The sequence below is a fragment of the Oncorhynchus tshawytscha genome, linkage group LG09, assembly GCF_018296145.1.
Source record: "Oncorhynchus tshawytscha isolate Ot180627B linkage group LG09, Otsh_v2.0, whole genome shotgun sequence".
In the NCBI taxonomy this organism is placed as follows: Eukaryota; Metazoa; Chordata; class Actinopteri; order Salmoniformes; family Salmonidae; genus Oncorhynchus; species Oncorhynchus tshawytscha.
The window spans coordinates 25,119,081-25,139,861 of NC_056437.1; the positions used below are offsets into that span (position 1 = coordinate 25,119,081).

The 20,781-nt window shown below is 41.7% G+C and overlaps 1 protein-coding gene across 3 annotated transcripts in view; it reads right to left on the reverse strand.

The window, feature by feature from the left end:
• Positions 1-1,220: 1,220 nt before the first annotated feature.
• Positions 1,221-20,781, reverse strand: part of LOC112257625 (seizure protein 6) — a 228,209-nt gene continuing 208,648 nt past the window's right edge. The window contains exons 10-18 of one of the 3 annotated variants that reach the window (XM_024431337.2): positions 20,285-20,481; positions 18,700-18,894; positions 10,782-10,973; positions 8,856-9,050; positions 8,724-8,762; positions 7,680-7,788; positions 7,471-7,570; positions 2,884-2,892; positions 1,221-2,527 (exon numbers count right to left, since the gene is read on the reverse strand). In XM_024431337.2, the coding sequence (XP_024287105.1) occupies positions 2,498-2,527; positions 2,884-2,892; positions 7,471-7,570; positions 7,680-7,788; positions 8,724-8,762; positions 8,856-9,050; positions 10,782-10,973; positions 18,700-18,894; positions 20,285-20,481 (1,066 nt within the window). In that variant the 3' untranslated portion in view covers positions 1,221-2,497. Of the gene's footprint in view, positions 2,893-7,470; positions 7,571-7,679; positions 7,789-8,723; positions 8,763-8,855; positions 9,051-10,781; positions 10,974-18,699; positions 18,895-20,284; positions 20,482-20,781 lie in introns of all 3 variants that reach the window. The other 2 variants (XM_024431336.2, XM_024431338.2) reach the window with 2 other exon arrangements.

Sequence of the window (20,781 nt, forward strand, 5' to 3'; positions counted from 1 at the left end):
GAGGCTGCAAACAATTGGTATTCATCAATCAGTGGGGACTGGTGGGAGGAGCTATAGGAGAATGGGCTCATTGTAATGTCTAGAATGGAATGTGTTTGAGTGCATAAATATAATTGTAAAAACTGGAAACTATGATAACATTTAAAATGAAACACCCTCAAAGGCAAATTTGTGGCACCCACAATAATCTGCTTTATTTATTCCTGTTTAAAAATGGCTGTCAGAGTGAAAAACTGTGGATAAATGTGTTATGAAATAGATTTTGTAGTTCAGTTCATGGTGTCAATCACAGCTAATTCACAATAAATGAAAGACAAACACATAGGTAAATAGATATCTTGCCAACTTTATTTCATGTTGCATTTAATTTAATCTTCTCTTTTCCACACCCAAAGAAAACACATGAAAAAAATGCTATAGTATACTATGGTGTAAATACTATAGTATTCACTGTAGTGTTTTTGCGGACTCAAATCAGCAAAAAACTATAGTGAATACTGTAGTATTTACTGTAATATACTGTAGTATTTACAGTATACTGTAGTATTTATTATAGTGTAGTATTTATTATAGTGTATTTATCTGCTGGATAAATATTAAAATAGCACATTTTCCACAACCTGTAGGTAGGTAGGTAGGTAGGTAGGACTGGGGTCTTAACAGATAGTTTAGATCCTCTGCGCTTTTCTATAATCTGTAGGGAACACAATATATGGTCTATACTTGTTAAGTACATTTCTCACTTATCAGTGGCACAACTTGGGATATGGAGAGGGGAATGGGCAGGTAATATGGAAATTGAATACTGTAGTATTTACTATATTTAAATAAGTGTGCTAATTTTGCGGACTGTAGTGTTTGTGGACATTACTGTAGTATTTCCTAGAGTGCTTTTTTTGCGAATAATGCTGTAGTATTTACGATATTCTACAGTATACTACAACATTCTATAGTAAGTACTACACGTGTTAGAGGGATACTACAGTGTGTAGTATAGAATTCTTCAGTATACTACAGTTTACTACAGAATTCTTTAGTAAGTCTTGTAGTATTCTATAGTAAACTGTAATATTTTTTCATGTGATTTACTTATTTTAAGGTGCATTTCACATTTGTTTTGTATAATCAATGCACATTTCAGCAAGATATGACAGTTCTGTCAGATAAAGGTGGTCAATTTCTTGCAATCCTTTTTACACAGAGTCTAACTCTCGGGGGAATTTTTCACAGTTAATGCAGTTCTTTTTATTCAGATTTTGAGTAATAAAATATACACCCACCTTACAACTTACTCTGAATGTACTATTGCTGGGCAATCATCAGTTTGCACTATATATTCAAAGTTTATGACCAAAGACACATAATGATACCAAAGGGAGTCAATTTAACATTTATAGAGACAACAATTAAGATAAACAGTAAAAATAAAACCTGTTGTGACTTGCAAACTCAGATTGGACTGGATGGATTGTTTATTTTACAAAGAGAAGAAAAGTACACATAGTTTGAATATCTGACATGTTCTTTGACGTCAACAAATGTTGTGGATGCAGTTCAATACCTTAAGCAGTCAATTTCTTGTGTGGAGAGACAGAAATGAAGGAGAGCACAGACAAGGGGTGGTAGACAGTGGCCCATGAGCATTCTTATGTACATGACGTTTGTGTACTTTAAAGAACAGCACTTTGTAGAAGATGGGATTTTAGATGGCCTCCTTTTCATTAAATTGGTGCATACTCTCAAGAGAAAGCTGTTGGGATTTAACATTAGTTTAACCAAGTAGTATTTACCTACTCTATATCTGCCATGAAGGGGAGCTTAACACTGTGGTCTATACATTTCTCTGATGTATTTTATAGTTGTTTTAGCACAGGACATGTCTCTCAACAAAACTGTGAGTCAAACTTGAACAAAACACTAATTTGGTTCGTCAAGTCTCAGACACCCTCATATTAGACAGGCAGTTTATTTACAAAGTGATTTAAAAAAAAAACATATAGCTATAGACATGGTTGGTGGAGTTATAGTAGCAAAATTGAAAATTAAAATATTCACTTAAGGTAAATGTGAAATTTGGACAATGTTCAGTCAACTGTGGGTCATAATGTATTTTTCATGTATAGTGTATATTTCAAAATCTTTGCAAACTCATTATCGGTACATTCATTCTTCAGATTTCTCATGTAAAACTTAAAAACCAATTAAACTTAATGTATCACTATCCCCCATAATGTAACCAGTCCTGGGCTTATGAAATAAACAATGTAGAAACTCTAAAGAAAGGCCATCTGTGTTGAAGCTCTACAAAAATAACACCATGTTGAACCACCACCGCTGCAGCTCTGGTAGAAGTCCTCTGGAAAGACGGATATTTACAAAAGCCCACAAAAAGGAGGGAATGAAGAGGAAGAAGAGTGAGGAATAGGAGCTGAAGTCATCGCAGAAAAGCTGAGAGGTCACAAAAAGCAACGGTTGAATTCCTCTCGCTGTAAGGTCTCTAAATGGTTACCTCATAATCTCCTTTTTCCTGTAAAGACCAGACAAACACACTCATCAAAGGTTCTTACTCTGGGTCATAATACTTCAGTTCCTCAGCCACAGCCACCCCATACTTTACTTTCATTATCAACAGTGAGATGTTATGCAAAGGTATTTTCTTTCCCAATTTTAAGTTAATAGTAACTACTTGAGGGAAAGAGAAAAAGAGAGAGTGATGAAGTTAGTGGGGGTCAGGGAGCTCAGTGGTGAGGAACCCATTAACCCCACAATGTGTTGACTGAAGTTTTGACACCAGTTTGGTACAGTAACAGGTGATACAGGGGGTGAGGTGGATATGAGGTGTGCTCGTTAAGATGGACAGTCGGCATCAGAAGAAGGCCTCACCTCATTGTTCTTTTGCAGGCAGCCAAGGAGGGACAGACAGACAGACAATTAATAATCACAGAACACAAGCCGGCTGATGGGAGGAAGAGGTGGAAAACGAGGAGGATGAGGAGAGTATGGCCCAGTCAAAGCGGAGACCAGATCATGTAAGTAACTAATTAGAGAAGCACATCTGCTCACGTCACACAGCCGTCTGAATACCTGCTTAACTAATAGGACATTCCCGCAACACAATATTTTGAATCAAGTGAGATGGCTTTTAACAGAGTTGATGAATAGTTTAACACAACACATTGATATACGGTACCAGTTTAAAGTGTGGACACACCTACTCATTCAAGGGTTTTTCTTTCTTTTGACTATTTTCTACATTATAGAATAATAGTGAAGACATAAAAATTATGAAATAACACATATGGAATCATATAGTAACCAAAAAAGTGTTAAACAAATCCAAATATATTTTATAATTGAGATTCTTTAAAGTAGCCACCCTTTGCCATAATGACAGCTTTACACACTCTTGGCATTCTCCTAACCAGCTTCATGAGAATGCATTTCAATTAACAGGTGTGCCTTGTTAAAAGTTAATTAATGCGTTTGAGCCAGTTGAGTCAGTTGTGTTGTAACAAGGTAGGGGTGGTATACAGAAGAAAGCCCTGTTTGGTAAAAGACAAAGTTCATATTATGGCAAGAACAGCTCAAATAAGCAAAGAGAAACGACAGTCCATCATTACTTTACTTTAAGACATGAAGGTCATTCAATAGAACTTTGAAAGTTTCTTAAAATTCAGTCGCAAAAACAATCAAGCACTATGGTGAAACTGGTTCTCCTGAGGACCGCCACAGGAAAGGAAGATAGAGTTACCTCTGCAGTCTCTTCTCAACATCAACTGTTCAGAAGATACTGCGTGAATCAGGACTTCATGGTTGAATTGCTATAAAGAAACCGCTACTAAAGGACACCAAAAAGAAGAAGAGACTTGCTTGGGCCAGGAAACACAAGCAATGGACATTAGACACAATGAACATTAGCAATGGACATTAGCACACTTAATGATTGAGTTGGAGGTGTGCATGGCCACGCAGTCATGGGTGAACAGGGAGTACAGGAGGGGGCTGAGCACGCACCCTTGTGGGGCTCCACTGTTGAGGTTCAGCGAAGTGGAGGTGTTTCCTACCTTCACCACCTGGGGGAGGCCCGTCAGGAACTCCAGGACCCAGTTGCACAGGGTGGGGTTCAGACCCAGGGCCCCGAGCTTGATGATGAGCTTGGAGGGTACTATGGTGTTGAAGGCAAGGCTGTAGTCAATGAACAGCATTCTTACATAGGTATTCTTGTCCAGATGGGATAGGGCAGTGCGATGGCGATTGCATCGGTCTGTGGATCTATTGGGGCGGGAAGCAAATTGAAGTGGGTCTAGGGTGACAGGTAAAGTAGAGGTGATATGATCCTTGAATAGCCTCTCAAAGCACTTCATGATGACAGAAGTGAGTGCTATGGGGCGATAGTCATTTAGTTGGAGACTTATATTTCCCTCACTAACTTAAAACATCAGCTAACCGATCGCTGCAGCTGTACATAGCCCATCTGTAAATAGCCCATACAATCTACCTACCTCATCCCCATATTGTTTTTATTTACTTTTCTGCTCTTTTGCACACCAGTATTTTTACTTGCACATCCTCTGCACATCTCACTCCAGTGTTAATTTGCTAAATTGTAATTACTTCGCTACTATGGCCTATTTATTGCCTTACCTCCTCATGCCATTTGCACACACTGTATATAGATTTTCATTTTTTTTTCTCGATTGTGTTGACTGTATGCTTGTTTATTCCATGTGTAACTCTGTCACTTTGCTTCATCTTGGCCAGGTCGCAGTTGTAAATGAGAACTTGTTCTCAACTAGCCTACCTGGTTAAATAAAGGTGAAATACATTTTTTTTTAAATAATTCAGTGACCTTTGCTTTCTTGTACAGGAACAATGGTGGCCATCTTGAAGCATGTGGGGACAGCAGACTGGGATAGGGAGAGATTGAATATGTCCGTAAACACACCAGCCAGTTGGTCTGCGCATGCTCTGAGGACGCGTCTAGGGATGCCGTCTGGACCGGCAACCTTGCGAGGATTAATATGCTTAAATGTCTTACTCACGTCTGCCACAGAGAAGGAGAGCCCACAGTCCTTGGTAGCGGGCCGCATCGGTGGCACTGTGTTATCCTCAGCACTTAACCAGCATGGCTACCACAGCATTCTGCAGCGGTATGCATTCCCATCTGGTTTGCGCTTAGTGGGACTATCATGACCCAACACACCTCCAGACAATGACCCAACACACCTCCAGGTTGTGTAAGGGCTATTTTACCAAGAAGCAGAGTGATGGAGTGCTGCATCAGATGACCTAGACTCAACAATCACTTGACCTCAACCCAATTGGGATGGGTTTGACCGCAGAGTGAAGGAAATGCACCCAACAAGTGCTCAGCATATGTGGGAACTCCTTCAAGACTGTTGGAAAAGCATTCCAGGTTAAGCTGGTTGAGAGAATGCCAAGTGTGCAAGTCTTTCATCATGACAAAGGGTGGCTACTTTGAAGAATTTCAAATAAAATATATCTTGATTTGTTTAACACTTTTTTGGTTACTATATGATTCCATATGTGTTATTTCATAGTTAATGTCTTCACTATTATTCTACAATGTACAAAATAGTAAAAAATAAAGAACAACTGAATGAGTAGGTGTGTCCAAGCTTTTGACTGGTACTGTACATGGTGGAATCATGTTTATCGTACATTGTGCCTTTGACATTTCACAACAAATCCAACACTCACATGAAATAAAACACATATTTGTACACTAAATGATGCAGATATGAAGGATGGACAAAGGAATGTGTAAACCAAATACAATAATTGAGACTCAATGTCAAATCTAAGTGCTCTGATAATGTTCTTAAGTGAAACACATAAAACTAATGTAAATACCAGGTGTAAATTTAAATACTGTCTATTGCACAGATTTTTTGTCATAGTCCATGTGATTTAATAATCATAATTCATAAAAGGGTCCATATGTGTATACATTTCAAAAGCATTTCAAACTATACTGAACAAAAATATAAATGCAACATGTAAAGTGTTGGTCCCATGTTTCATGAGCTGAAATAATTATCCCTGAAATGTTCCATATGCACAAAAAGCAGATTTCTCTCAAATGTGAACTGGCGAATCCCGGTTTCAACTGTACCGGACAGATGGTGTTAAGTGTGCGAGTGATTTTCTGATGTCAACTGTGTGAACAGAGTGCCCCATGGTGGCAGTGTGGTTATGGTATGGGCAGGCATAAGTTACAGACAAAGAGCACAATTGCATTTTATTGATGGCAATTTGAATGCACAGAAATACTGTGACTAGATCCTGAGGCCCATTGTTGTGCCATTCATCCACTGCCATCACCTCATGTTTTAGCATGATAATGCATGACCCCATGTCGCAAGGATCTGTACACAATTCCTGGAAGCTGAAAATCTCCCAGTTCTTCAATGGCCTGCATAACAGACATGTCACCCATTTAGCATGTTTGTGATGCTCTGGATCAACATGTACAACAGCATGTTTCAATTCCCACCAATATCCAGCAGCTTCGCACAGCCATTGAAAAGGGGTGGGACAACATTCCACAGGCCATAATCAACAGCCTGGTCAGCTCTATGAGAATGAGATGTGTCGCGCTGCATGAGGCAAATGATGGTCACAGCAGATACTGACTGGTTTTCTGATCCACGCGTCTACTTTATTTTTAAAAGGTGTCTGTGACCAACATATGCATATCTGTATTCCCAGTCATGTGAAATCCATAGATTAGGGCTTAATGAATTTATTTAAATTGACTGATTTCCTTATATGAATTGTAACTAAGTAAAGTCTTTGAAATTGTTGCATGTTGCGTTTAGATTTTTGTCCAGTGTAATTAATGGATGAGACTCAATGACTGCACAACTCAATCACATGTGAATGACATGATAATGACAATGATGGATGAGCTTTAAAGTGTCTTTGACGCTGACACTGATATTAAGTATTACAAAAATATATATTTCACCTCTTTCATACAGTCATCATCTCTCCAGGAACGTAGTTGTCATGCTCAAATTTCGAATGTAAACACATCTGTGCACTACATGTCCCCTATCCACTGATGGAGTGCTTGTGCGGTCCTATTTATCCCCTGAAAATAATGTGATACTCATACAAAAACACATTTAGCTTTAAATCTAAGTAGACTGTAGTGCTTTAAATATTTAAAGCTAAGTAGACTGTAGAGCTTCCAAACTTTAAAGCTAAGTAATAGACCTCGAGAGCCAGAATTGATTGGCAGTAGTGCTTGTCTGCATTCATCACAAGACCACAAATTTAGAGGCTCAGTTCAGAGCTCTGGTTGCTGATGTGTTAGATGGTGCCCTCTGCTGGTAAGATATGAGATGACAGTCAGGCAGATTGCAATGAGAAGGATCAGGACTGGACAATGGTATTCTTGGAGTCCATGTCTCGGAGATTCATGTGCATGACATCCGTACTTACTCCTTTATCATAGATTGGGTTGTTGAAGGCTGACTCCTCTGTCATGTTGTCATACGGCAGCAGGGATGATGTTGGCATTCTGATGGTCTTCCCCTGAAGTCTAAGAGGGACAGAGACAAACAAGCACACTTGAACAGTCTCAACTGCTCTGAAGCATATAACTGAATTAGTTATGTAGTTACTTTCCAATCTCTTATTCTCATACTCACTTTGCAAAGTAGAGGTAAATCCCCAGGATGACTACCACTACAACCGCAGCAGGAATCAGAACGGCGATGGCAATGTTGGTTCCCTCCATACCGTACTCAGGACTAGCAACTGAAAATAAACATGAAACATGCATAACTAGAAATTACCTGAAACAAGTACAGCATAAGTATACTATATATACACAAAAGTATGTGGATACGGCTATTTCAGCCACTCCCGTTGCTGACAGGCATATAAAATCGAGCACAGCAGTAGAATGGCCTTAGTGAGGAGTTCAGCGACTTTCAACATGGCACCGTCATAGGATGCCACCATTCCAACAAGTCAGTTCGTCAAATTTCTGGCCTGCTAGAGCTGCCCTGGTCAACTGCAAGTGCTGTTCTCGTGAAGTGGAAATGTCTAAGAGCAACAACGTCTCAGCCGCAAAGTGGTAGGCCACACAAGCTCACAAAACAGAACTGCTGAGTGATGAAGTACGTAGCGCATAAAAATCGCATTTGCTCGGTTGCAACACTCACTGCCGAGTTCCAAACTGCCTCTAGAAGCAACGTCAGCACAAGAACTGTTCAATGGGAGCATCATAAAATGGGCTTCCATGGCTGAGCAGCCGCACACAAGATCGACATCGGCTGGAGTGGTGTAAAGCTTGCCACCATTGGACTCTGGAGCAGTGGAAATGTGTTCTCTGGAGTGATGAGAAACACAGAGCCCTGACCTCAACCCCATCGAACACCTTAGGGATGAATTGGAATGCAGACTGCAAGCCAGGCCTAATCGCCTAACATCGGTGCCCGACCTCACTAATGCTCTTGTGGCTGAATGGAAGCAAGTCCCCGCAGCAATGTTCCAACCTCTAGTGAAAAGAGTGGAGGCTGTTATAGCAGCAAGGGGGGGCAACTCCATATGAATGCCAATGATTTTGGAATGAAATGTTTGATGAGCAGGTGTCCACATACTTTTGGTCATGTAGTGTATATCTCCTCTATGGCATCATAATACTTCACACTGTGGTTACAACTAGCTGGTATACATACTGTCCTTACCATCCAACTTCCGCTCATTCAAATACTGCAAAGAGGATGCTGGAAAAAAAGAAAAGCGATTTGGGTACCCTGATCATTTTACACATCATGGAACTGGGTATCATAAGTTATTAGAAGTTGATACATGTGTACCTCTACAGGCGGGTGGTGTGCCGCTCCACTGTGACGGGTGTCCAGGGACACAGCGGATGGTGGGCTCCCCCTGCAGCTCATATCCGGTACGGCAGGAGAAGCTCAGTGTCTCCCCTGCCTGGTAGAAGGCTTTCTCTAAGCTCTGCACGCTGGTGGAGGGGGCACCAGGGTTCCTGCAGGGCTCATACTTCTCAGCTGCCAGGACACACACAGACAGACACACACCATGGCTGTTACTATTATTATTATTGTTATTATTATTATTAGACCATTAATAATCACCATTTATAAATGTGTGTGTGTGTGTGTGTGTGTGTGTGTGTGTGTGTGTGTGTGTGTATGTGTGTGTGTGTGTGTGTGTGTGTGTGTGTGTGTGTGTGTGTGTGTGTGTGTGTGTGTGTGTGTGTGTGTGTGTGTGTGTGTGTGTGTGTGTGTGTTACCAAAGCTCAACCCAGTTGAACACTTATGGGAGATTCTGGAGTGGCGCCTGAGACAGCGTTTTCCACCACCGTCAACAAAAAACACAAAATCATAGAATTTCCCACAGAAGAATGGTGTCACATCCCTCCAATAGAGTTCCAGACACTTGTAGAATCTATACCAAAGGCACATTGAAGCAGGTCTCGAGGCAGAGGTGGCCCTACGCCAACAGAGACTTTCAATCTCCATCATTTAAATGTTATGCTTGTTGTTTTTCTTTTTATGCACTTTGAGCTTTTTTGAAAAGCACTATACAAGTTCAAACATTTATTTATTATTATTATATCTGTAACCTAAGTATGCCTAGTAGGTGTCACGCCCTGATCTGTTTCACCTGTGTTTGTGCTTGTCTCCACCCCCCTCCAGGTGTCACCCATCTTCCCCATTATCCCCTGTGTATTTATATCTGTGTTCTCCGTTTGTCTGTTGCCAGTTTGTTTTTGTTCGTAGAACCTATCAGCGGTTTTCCCCTTGCTCCTGTCTTGTCTAAGTTCCTGTTTTGTAGTTTTTCCCAGCTTTGACCCTTCTACCTGTCCTGACCCTGCCTGCCATCCTGTACCTTTGCCCCACTACTCTGGATTATCGACCTCTGCCTGACCTGACCCTGAGCCTGCCTGCCATGCTGTACCTTTGCCCCTGTTGTTGTAATAAACATTGTTACTTCCACACAGTCTGCATCTGGGTCTCACATTAAACGTGATAGTAGGTTAGGTCTACTGTCTAGCCTAGGCCTACTATGTTATGCTTGTAAATTCTTTGAGCCATTTATTTAAGTGGACCACAATGGCCATTTTCTAACTTTTTTTTGTAATTCTTAATGATTTTAAATGCATTATCCATGTGTGCTTGTATTGTGTTGTAAATTATCAAATAAATCTAAACGCCTTATTAAGACACTTTATGTTGGTGTTTCCTTCATTTTGGCAGTTAGCTGTACCTCGCCTTGTTTTGCGCTATGCAAAAGTAATGATGTTTGACACTGATAGATGCAGCTATGAAAAGGCACTATCACCACAGAAATAGAATGAATAGAGCAGGCTTGGAAGCTTTAACCCTGGCAATTTGACTGGTAAACTCATGGGTAGACTCGCAATGGCTGCCTGGTATTGTGATGCGATCATTTCCATGGTAATGTGGAATGTTCTATCAACTGATGCTGGATCACCATGGTAATGTATAATGTTAATTCAAATTATGCTAACTGATGCCGCTCATTTTTGTAATGTCAGTTGAGTTGACTCAACAAATCACAGCACAAGTTGAACGATACACTTACTGGCACAGAGTTCTCTGAGTTATCTAAAGGAATGCTGTAGACTTTTAGAAAAACCATGCTGATTGTTAGAGAGGAGGACGACTATCCTGCTTGAATAAAATAAAAAACACTGTGTGTTTGTGCGTGTGTGTGTGTGTGTGTATTTGACCAGATATAGTTTCCCGACTTACGGTTACACTTGGGCAGCCTCTCGCTCCACTTGGGGTTGGCTGAGTCTCTGTTGTAGCAGGTGAGCAGTGTGCTTCCAGACAGGGAGTAGCCCTTATTGCACACATACTGCACCGTCGATCCCACCATGAAGCGGGATCCCGTCACCATCCTCCGGCTGTGCTCCACATTCCCCGGGTCAGGACACGTCATCACTGATTACACAGACACAGAAAACAGAAAGACAGAAAACACAGGCAAATGGATAACCACTCTAATACATAACCACTACAGTACAATACATTCACAATCATCATTATCAGTTACACCACAGGTGATCAACAGTGGTTCCCTTAATAACGTGCCAGTCTCATACAATAACCCAGTAGATGACACAGAGCCTTCTAATTGAATATCAGACATCTATCTTCTTGGTCATTAAAAATTAACATGGCTGGATATTGAAGCCATTCAGGCGTTGCAGCCTACAGCCCAAGGGACATCCCAACATAAAAAAAAAAATATTACAGTTTACTATAGAATACTAGGGTACTTACTATAGAATTCTGTAGTAAACTGTAGTATACTATGTAATACCATACTTTACACTGTAGATCATGTGTAATAATTTTGTAGTATACCGTAGAATACGATAGTAAATCCCCCAAAGAACACTGCAGTAAATAATACAGAAAGGTCTGCAAAATCACTACAGTCCACACAAACACTATACTTATTTAAATATAGTAAATACTGCAGTGTCTAATTTCCACATACCCTGCCCATTCCCCTCATCTCTATTTTTGCCCACCTGAGTGAGAAACCTATATGCCAAGTATAGACCATATATTGTGTTGCCTACAGGTTATAGAAAAGAGCAGAAGTGCTGAAGTCTGCATTCATAACCCAGTTCTACCTCCTTACAGGTTATGGAAAATGTGTTCTTTTAGTATTTCTACAGTAGATTTCCTGAAGGAGAACATCCCACACTTCTACGTCAAAGATAAAACAAAAACACAACAGTAAATACTACAGTATACAACAGTTCGCAAAAAATACAGTAGATACTACAGTATACTACAGTCAGCATAACCACTACAGTAAATACTATGGTATATACACTACAAAAGTATGTGGACATTTGCTTGTCAAATAGTCAATTCCAAAATCATTGGCATAAATATGGAGTTGATCCACCCTTTGCTGCTAGCCCCCACTCTTCTGGGAAGGCCTTCCACTAGATGTTGGAACATTGCTGTGTGGACTTGCTCCCATTCAGCCACAAGAGCATTAGTGAGGTCGGGCACTGATGTTTCGGGCGATTAGGCCTGGCTCGCAGTCGGCGTTCCAATTCATCCCAAAGGTGCTCCATGGGGTTGAGGTCAGGGCTCTGTGCAGGACAGTCAAGTTGTTCCTTCCCGATCTTGAAAAAACATTTCTGTATGGACCTCGCTTTGTGCATGGGGTCATTGCCATGCCGAAAGGGCCTTCCCCAAACTGTTGCCACAAAGTTGGAAACACAGAATCGTCTAGAATGTCATTGTGTATGCCGTAGCGTTAAGTTTTCCCTTCACTGGAACTAAGGGGCCTAGCCCAAACCAGACCATTATTCCTCATCCACCAAACTTTACAGTTGGCACTATGCATTGGGGCAGGTACCGTTCTCCTGGCATCCGCTAAACCCAGATTTGTACATCGGACTGCCAGATGGTGAAGCACACCAGCCGAAGCTTGGCAATGTGCATGGTGATCTGAGACTTGTGGCTGCTCAGCCATGGAAGCCCATTTCATGAAGCTCCCAACGAACAGTTCTTGTGCTGATGTTGCTTCTAGAGGCAGTTTGGAAGTGAGTGTTGCAACTGAGGACAATTTTTACGCACTACGCACTTCAGCACTCTGAGGTCTCATTCTGTGAGCTTGTGTGGCCTACCACTTCGTGGCTGAGCTGTTGTTGCAGTAAGATGTTTACACTTCACAATAACAGCACTTACAGTTGACCAGGGCAGCTCTATTAGGGCAGAAATTAGACAAACTGACTTGTTGTAAAGGTGGCATCCAATGACGGTGTCATGTTGAAAGTCATTAAGCTCTTCAGTTTGGCCATTCTACTGCAAATGTTTGTCTATGGAGATTGCATGGCGGTGTACTTGATTTTACACACCTGTCTGCAACGAGTGTGGTTGAAATAGCCGAATCCACTCATTTGAAGGCGTGTCCACATACTTTTGTATATATAGTGTACTACTCTTTTTTTTTGCTGTAAATACTACATTATACTGCAGTAAATACTACATTCACTCTGGATACATTCAATAGCAACATATAAAGTGTTGGTCCTATGTTTCATGAGCTAAAATAAAAGATCCCAGAAATTTTCCATATGCACTTATTTCTCTACATTTTTGGGCTCCAATTCTTTTTTACATCCCTGTTAGTGAGCATTTCTCCTTTCCCAAGATAATCAATTCCACCTGACGACAGGTGTGGCACATTAATAAGCTGATTAAATAGCCGGATCATTACACATGTGTGCTGGGGAAAATAAAATGCCACTCTAAAATGTGCAGTTTTGTCACGCAATACAATGCTAAATATGTCTCAAGTTTTGTGGGAGAGTGCAATTGGCATGCTAACTGCAGGAATGTCCACCAGAGCTGTTGTCAAATAATTTAATGTTAATTTCTCAACCATAAGCTGCTTCCAACTTCATTTTTTAGAATTTGGCAGTACGTCCAACCGGCCTCACAGGCAAATCCTGTGTAACCACGCCGGCCCAGGACGTCCACATCCGTCTTCTTGACCTGCAGGACCATCTGAGACCAGCCACCCAGACAACTGATGAAGCTCTGGGTTTGCACAATCGAGGAATTTCTGCACAAACTGTCAGAAACCATCTCAGAGAAGCTGATCTGCGTGCTCGTCGTCCTCGCCAGGGTCTTGACCTGACTGCAGTTCGGCATCGTAACCGACTTAGGTGGGAAAATGCTCACCTTTGATGGCCACTGGCATCCGTGAATTGTGCTCTTCTCAGTTTCATCTTTTCCGGGCAATGTCGTGAACAGAGTGGTGGTGGGGTTATTGTATGGGCAGGCATAAGCCACGGACAATGAAAACAATTGCATTTTATCGATGTCAATTTGAATGCACAGAGATACCGCAACGAAATCCTGAGGCCCATTGTTGTGCCATTCATCTGCCGCCATCACCTCATGTTTCATCATGATAAGCATGGCCCCATGTTGCAAGCATTCCTGGAATTTGAAAATGTTCCAGTTCTTCCAAGGCCTGCATACTCACCAGACATGTCAGCCATTGAGCATGTGTGGGATGCTCTGGATTGACATGAACGACAGCGTGTTCCAGTTCCCACCAATATCCAACTTCACACAGCCATTGAAGAGGAGTGGGACAAAATTCCATAGGCCACAATCAACAGCCTCATCAACTCTATGCAAAGGAGATGTGTCGCCTGCCTGAGGCAAATAGTGGTCACACCAGATACTGACTGGTTTTCGGAGACACGCCCCTACCTTTTTAAAAAGTTCTGTGACCATCTGTATTCCCAGTCATGTAAAACCCATAGATTAGCACACTTATCGTTGTTTTGTTTGGAACACAGCCCTGCATCCCCGCCCTCACACAATTACTGTTGTTGTTGTCTACGCAATTCAAAAACATCCCAGTATAAATCGCAGTCCGGGTCAGGTGGGCATCATTTGAAAGCCTGTTCTAATGCCAACATGACTAGTTAAGTTATTAAATATGATATTACAGTGTTAAGCCTTCACAATGCAATTGAGTGAACCAGATCATAATTTTGATGCGCGTAGAAAGGAGTCATGAGTGCCTTCAGGTGTGTGTGCCGCTGCTAATTGTCTTCACAATAGACAAACATAGGCTCATTCTGTTTAGAACAGCCAAGCATACGACATTTGTCATCTTGGAACTGCATTTTTTATATTAATACTTTTTTAAAAATGGTGATTTATAAGGCGGTGCAGCAGCACCCTCAGCACCCCTACTTCCCGCGGCTATGTCAAGATGGTATTTATTATAATCCTCAATGTCTCGTCTTTCAAAATACATAGAATCCTCTTCATTTACAGCATTTCCCCCACTCAGACAACAAAACATTTGCAAAAGTTGCCCAATTAGCATGAGGGATGAGACATTTTCTTGTTGCTCGAGGTGCTCAAATTCACAATGTCTGTCAGTCAAAATCCATACAGCGCTGTGAAGTGCAGAGCCCGAGAGCTGTTATGTCATGTATAGCAGTTACTGTGTTCCAATGTATTAGTGCTGAAATCTGCCATGTTCAACCCATATACAGTTACGAGTGTAAAGGGCTGCAGCCTTTTCACCAAACTTTCCTCTTTTCTTTTTATGTCAGATGGTCCAGCACCATCCTCAGACAATTGCTTTCATTTTTTGTATAATTCTAATTTCTGGAAAAGGCTTTAAATAAAGGTTTAAATTCAGGTCAAGTGACATGATCAAACACAACACAGGCTTGTTGAGGTGTATGCAACATGTTCTCTCACCTGTAGGTGGCAGTCAAAACAGTTTGAGTTGCATGTTTCTCAGTAGACCCCTGAAGCAATAGATTTCGGGACAGCAAATTATGTTCACACTAGTGGTTTATGAATGCCATTAATTAAATAATGTTCTCACTTAAAATGTCTGGTTAAATTTGGCATGACTATTGCTTTGGTGTAGCAGTGGCTGTAAAACCAAGTGGTACTAAAAGTGAGTATCCTGACATTGCATTTTCCTCTGGATTTGACAACACAGGTTATCATCTGTAGGAAGTGTTGACATATCAGCTGGTTGATGGACAAGTAACAAGTAACAGAGGGGTGAATGAGGGATTGAATGGGTGAAAGAATTATACACGTTAATTTCTGGAGTCTGAAGTATATTGAAGTCTGGCAACTTTATGGTTTTTAATTGTACTGTTTTTAAAAATTGTATCACTACAATTGAATTGTTTTGAATGTTCAAGTTATTTTCAAATCTTAATAGTATTTTTTTTACATACAGATGTGCCTTGTTGAAATAAATGAATTTAGTTCCTACTGTACATACAGTACCAGTCAAAAGTTTGGACACACCTACTCATTCAAGGGTTTTTCTTTATTTTTACTATTTTCTACATTGTAGAATAATGATGAAGACATCAACACTATTAAATAACACATATGGAATCATGTAGAAACCTAAAAGTGTTCCAAATATATTTTCTATTCGAGATTCTTCAAAGAAGCCACCCTTGATGACAACTTTGCACACTCTTGGAATTCTCTCAACCACCGAAGCAGCCAGCTACCAAGGACTGTTGGCTCTCCTTCTCCGTGGGCTACCTGAGTAAGACATTTAAGTATGTTAACCCTTGCAAGGCTGCCTGCCCAGACGGAATCCCTAGCCGCATCCTCAGAGCATGTTCAGAAAAGCTGAACTAAACTGAACTAAATGACTGAGTAGCACTCACTTCTGTCATCATTAAGTGCATTGAGAGACTAGTCAAGAATCATATCACCTCTACCTTACCTGACACCACAGACCCACTTCAATTTGCTTACCACCCCAAAAGATCCACAGACGATGCAATCGCCATTGTACTGCACACTGCCCTTTCCCATCTGGACAAGAGGAATACCTATCTAAGAATACTGTTCGTTGACTATAGCTCAGCATTCAACACCATAGTACAACACAGTTCAACCTCATCATTAAGCTCTGGGCCCTGGGTCTGAACACCGCACTGTGCAACTGGGTCCTGAAGTTCCTGACCCCCAGGTGGCCCCCAGGTGGTGAAGGTAGGAAACAACACTCACAAACACAGGGTCCCCACAAGGCTGTGTGCTCAGCCCCCTCCTGTACTGTCTGTTCACCCATGTGTGCATGGCCACACATTCCTCCAACTCAATCATCAAGTTTGCAGATGACACAACGGTAATAATCCTGATTACCAGAGACAGCCTACATTGAGGAGGTGAGGGCCCTGGGAGTGTGGGGCCAGGAAAATAACCTCTACTCAACGTCAACAAAACAAAGGATCTGATCGTGGACTTGGACTTGGATCGTGGAGCACCCCCTATCCACATCGAAGGGACTGCAGTGGAGAAGGTGGAAAGCTTCAAGATCCTCTGGATTCACATCATGGACAAACTGAAATGGTCCACACAGACAGTGTGCTGAATAATCTTGGCTTGGCACGTAAAACCCTCACAAACTTTTACAGATGCACAATTGAGAGCATCCTGTCAGGCTGTATCACCGCCTGGTACGGCAACTGCAACACCCGCAACCGCAGGGCTCTCCAGAGGGTGGTGCCGTCTGCCCAACGCATCACCGTGGGTAAACTACCTGCCCTACAGGACACCTATAGCAGCCGATGACACAAGAAGGCCAAAAAGATAATCAAGGACTACAACCACCTGAGCCACTGCCTCTTCACCCCACTATCATCCAGAAGGCGAGCTCAGTACAGGTGCATCAAAGCAGGCACAGAGAGACTGAAAAACAGCTTCTATCTCAAGGCCATCAGACGGTTAAATAGCTATCACTAGCACCTTAGAGGCTGCTGCGATATATACATAGTCTTGAAATCACTGGCCACTTTAATAATGGAACACTAGTCACTTTAACTTTAATGTTTACATATTTTGCATTATTCATCTCATATGTACAGTTGAAGTCAGAAGTTTACATACACCTTAGCCAAATACATTTTTAACTGTTCTGGGGGGTAAATAGCATAGTGATGGCTCAATCAAGTCTGGTGTTATTTTTTAATCATAAGGATATATACAAGAGGCATGACTGTCAACACAATGTAAATTAATTTGGTTACGTAAATAGTCAGTATATGTACAGTTGAAGTCGGAAGTTTACATAAACCTTAGCCAAATACATTTAAACTAAGTTTCACAATTCCTGACATTTAATCCTAGTAAAAATTCACTGTCTTATGTCAGTTAGGATCACCACTTCATTTTAAGGAAGTGAAATGTCAGAATAATAGTAGAGAGAATTATTTATTTCAGCTTTTATTTCTTTCATCACATTCCCAGTGGGTCAGAAGTTTACATACACTCAATTAGTATTTGGTAGTGTTGCCTTTAAATTCTTTAACTTTGGTCAACCGTTTCTGGTAGCATTCTGGCAGAACTGAAAAAGCTTAAGGACAACAAAGTCAAGGTATTGGAGTGGCCATCACAAAGCCCTGACCTCAATCCTATAGACAATTTTTGGGCAGAACTGAAAAGGCATGTGCGAGCAAGGAGGCCTACAAACCTGACTCAGTTACACCAGCTCTGTCAGAAGGAATGGGCCAAAATTCACCCAACTTATTGTGGGAAGCTTGTGGAAGACTACCCAAAATGTTTGACCCAAGTTAAACAATTTAAAGGCAATGCTACCAAATACTAATTGAGTGTATATAAACTTCTGACCTACTGGGAAAGTGATGAAAGAAATAGAAGCTGAAATAAATCACTCTCTACTATTGTTCTGACATTTCACATTCTTAAAATAAGATGTGATCCTAACTGGCCTAAGACAGGGAATCTTTATGAGGATTAAATGTCAGGAATTGTGAAAAACTGAGTTGAAATGTATTTGGCCAAGGTGTATGTATGTAAACTTCCGACTTCAACTGTATGCACTTTTAAATGTCACCTCAACTGCAATCCAAGTCATTGGGTTGTGCCATAGATAAAGCACAGTGATAACAAAGTTGTTTTATAAATATAGAATATCTGACATTCTATTTCAATTTGAACTTTGTTCTGCTTTTAAATGGTTGACAGCATAGTGATAACATTGGGATGGGTGAATAAATGTTGAAATTCCATTGATCAACGTCTCAACCAAATATGACTAAAATGTCCATGTTGAAATGAAATGGTGTGCCCAGTGGGTTGTTATTTCCTAGCTTACCTTTCTCACAGCTAGGCACGTCTCCACTCCACGTCAGGTCCCACTGGCACATGAGGATCTCAGAGCCCTGCACCTCGTAACCTGGGTAACACTGGTAGGTGACCACTGTCCCATGGATCAAGTCTGGGTGGGAGGTGCTCTTCCAGCCATTAGTGATCTCTGGCAGCTCAGAGCATGTGTCGTTCCTGGGGACCTCTGTGGGTGGTGAGCCAGGCGGGGGCAGGATGGAGTGAGTTGGAGGTAGAGGGGGAAGGAGAGATATTGAGAGAGACAGAGATAGAATGAGCAGGGGATGTTGAGATGTTATCTTTGTCAAAAATATCCCTCATCGCCTCACAGGTGGCGCAGTGGTCCAGGGCACTGCATCGCAGCGCTAGCTGTGCCACCAGAGACTCTGGGTTTGCGCACCCAGGCTCTGTCGCAGCCGGCCGCGACTGGGAGGTCCGTGGGGCAACGCACAATTGGCCTAGCGTCGTCCGGGTTAGGGAGGAATATCCTTGTCTCATCGCGCACCAGCGACTCCTGTGGCGGAGGCCGGGAGCAGAGCACGCTAACCAAGGTCGCCAGGTGCACGGTGTTTCCTCCGACACATTGGTGCGGCTGGCTTCTGGGTTGGATGCGGGCTGTGTTAAGAAGCAGTGCGGCTTGGTTGGGTTGTGTTTCGGAGGATGCATGACTTTCAACCTTCGTCTCTCCCGAGCACATATGGGAGTTGTAGCGATGAGACAAGATAGTAGCTACTAATAATTGGATACTATGAAATTGGGGGGAAAAAGGGGGGGGAAAATTCAACAACAAAAAAAGTCCCTCATCTGCACATGGGTTATCCATTCATCTGGAAAATACATTACCTTTAAATTGAAATGGATTTCTCTAATGATATAGACTAATGAAATCTACACAGGTTGATTTATACACATCAAGTAAAGCCCAAATGCTCTGACTGTACTGGTGTGTGTAGTTAATAAAACAGATTCATGAGAGTCCAGCAGCAGAGCACAGGGAATCCGGTGGTGCGTTCTGCATGTGAATTTGGTTCTGGAGTGTGAAGAGCATGCCATCAATTTGCAGTGGTTGCACACTGCACTGTGTGCCGGGCTGTGGGTGGTTTGGCACTACCCATTCTGCCCCTTTCTTCTTTCACTATGGCACACAAGGCTGGGGGTGCAGCACGCAGCAAATACAGATGATGTAGACAAAGCGCTCCACGTAATTGTGTTTTTGTGTTTGATTCCCCATAATCCTATGCACCGGTGGCCGTTCGGAGGGAAAAGACAGCAGATAAAGCCCTGCTTTTCATCTTGTATCCTGCCGTTCTCTCTTTGCGGTATTACTTTCTATTTAGTAATAATCTACCTCTCTAACTGGTTGCTAACAGCAGCCTCTTTTTGGAGTCTCTCTTTTTAGCCAAGGGAATTTTATTATAATTTTGTTGCCTGTGATAGTAAAAAAAAATTACTGAGGAACAATTTTGCCACAGGAGAATAGAGGTTTTATCTTTTATCTTCCAATAACTCTTCCTTTAAAGTATTTCTCAGAAAACGGTGTGCAGTTACAACTAAACAGTATCTGAGTAATGTCTCACCAAAGAAGTGGACCACGAAGCCGTTGCCGTAGCCGTAGATGTTGGTAGCAGGGTCCGACTGGAACTGGATGGTGACATCAGCCATGGAGGTGTAGAGCTTGAAGCGAGACCTGGTGCCACTGTACTGACCCAAGATGTTAGCTGTTAGGTCATCGCCGTCGTAAAAGGTCAACAGGTCATTCTTACCCACATTGAGCCTGCAAGGAGAGAGAAAGGCAGGAGTCAGTCAACACATCGGAAAAACTGAGGGTCTAATATATTTTTGCATATATAAGAAAAAAAGAGTGACAGAGCACATATCACAGCAGAGGAATGCTTAATTTTCTCCAAAAAGTGACTCCTGAAAAATTATACCAATTCATGTTCCATGTTTCTATCAAAATACAACTGCAGAGAACTGTCAGGGAGGGTGAGAGACGTCTTGCAGGAAAATGTCAGAAATTTATGGGAAATCTAAATTCTGTTTACATTGGATGGATCTGATGTGAAATAAACAC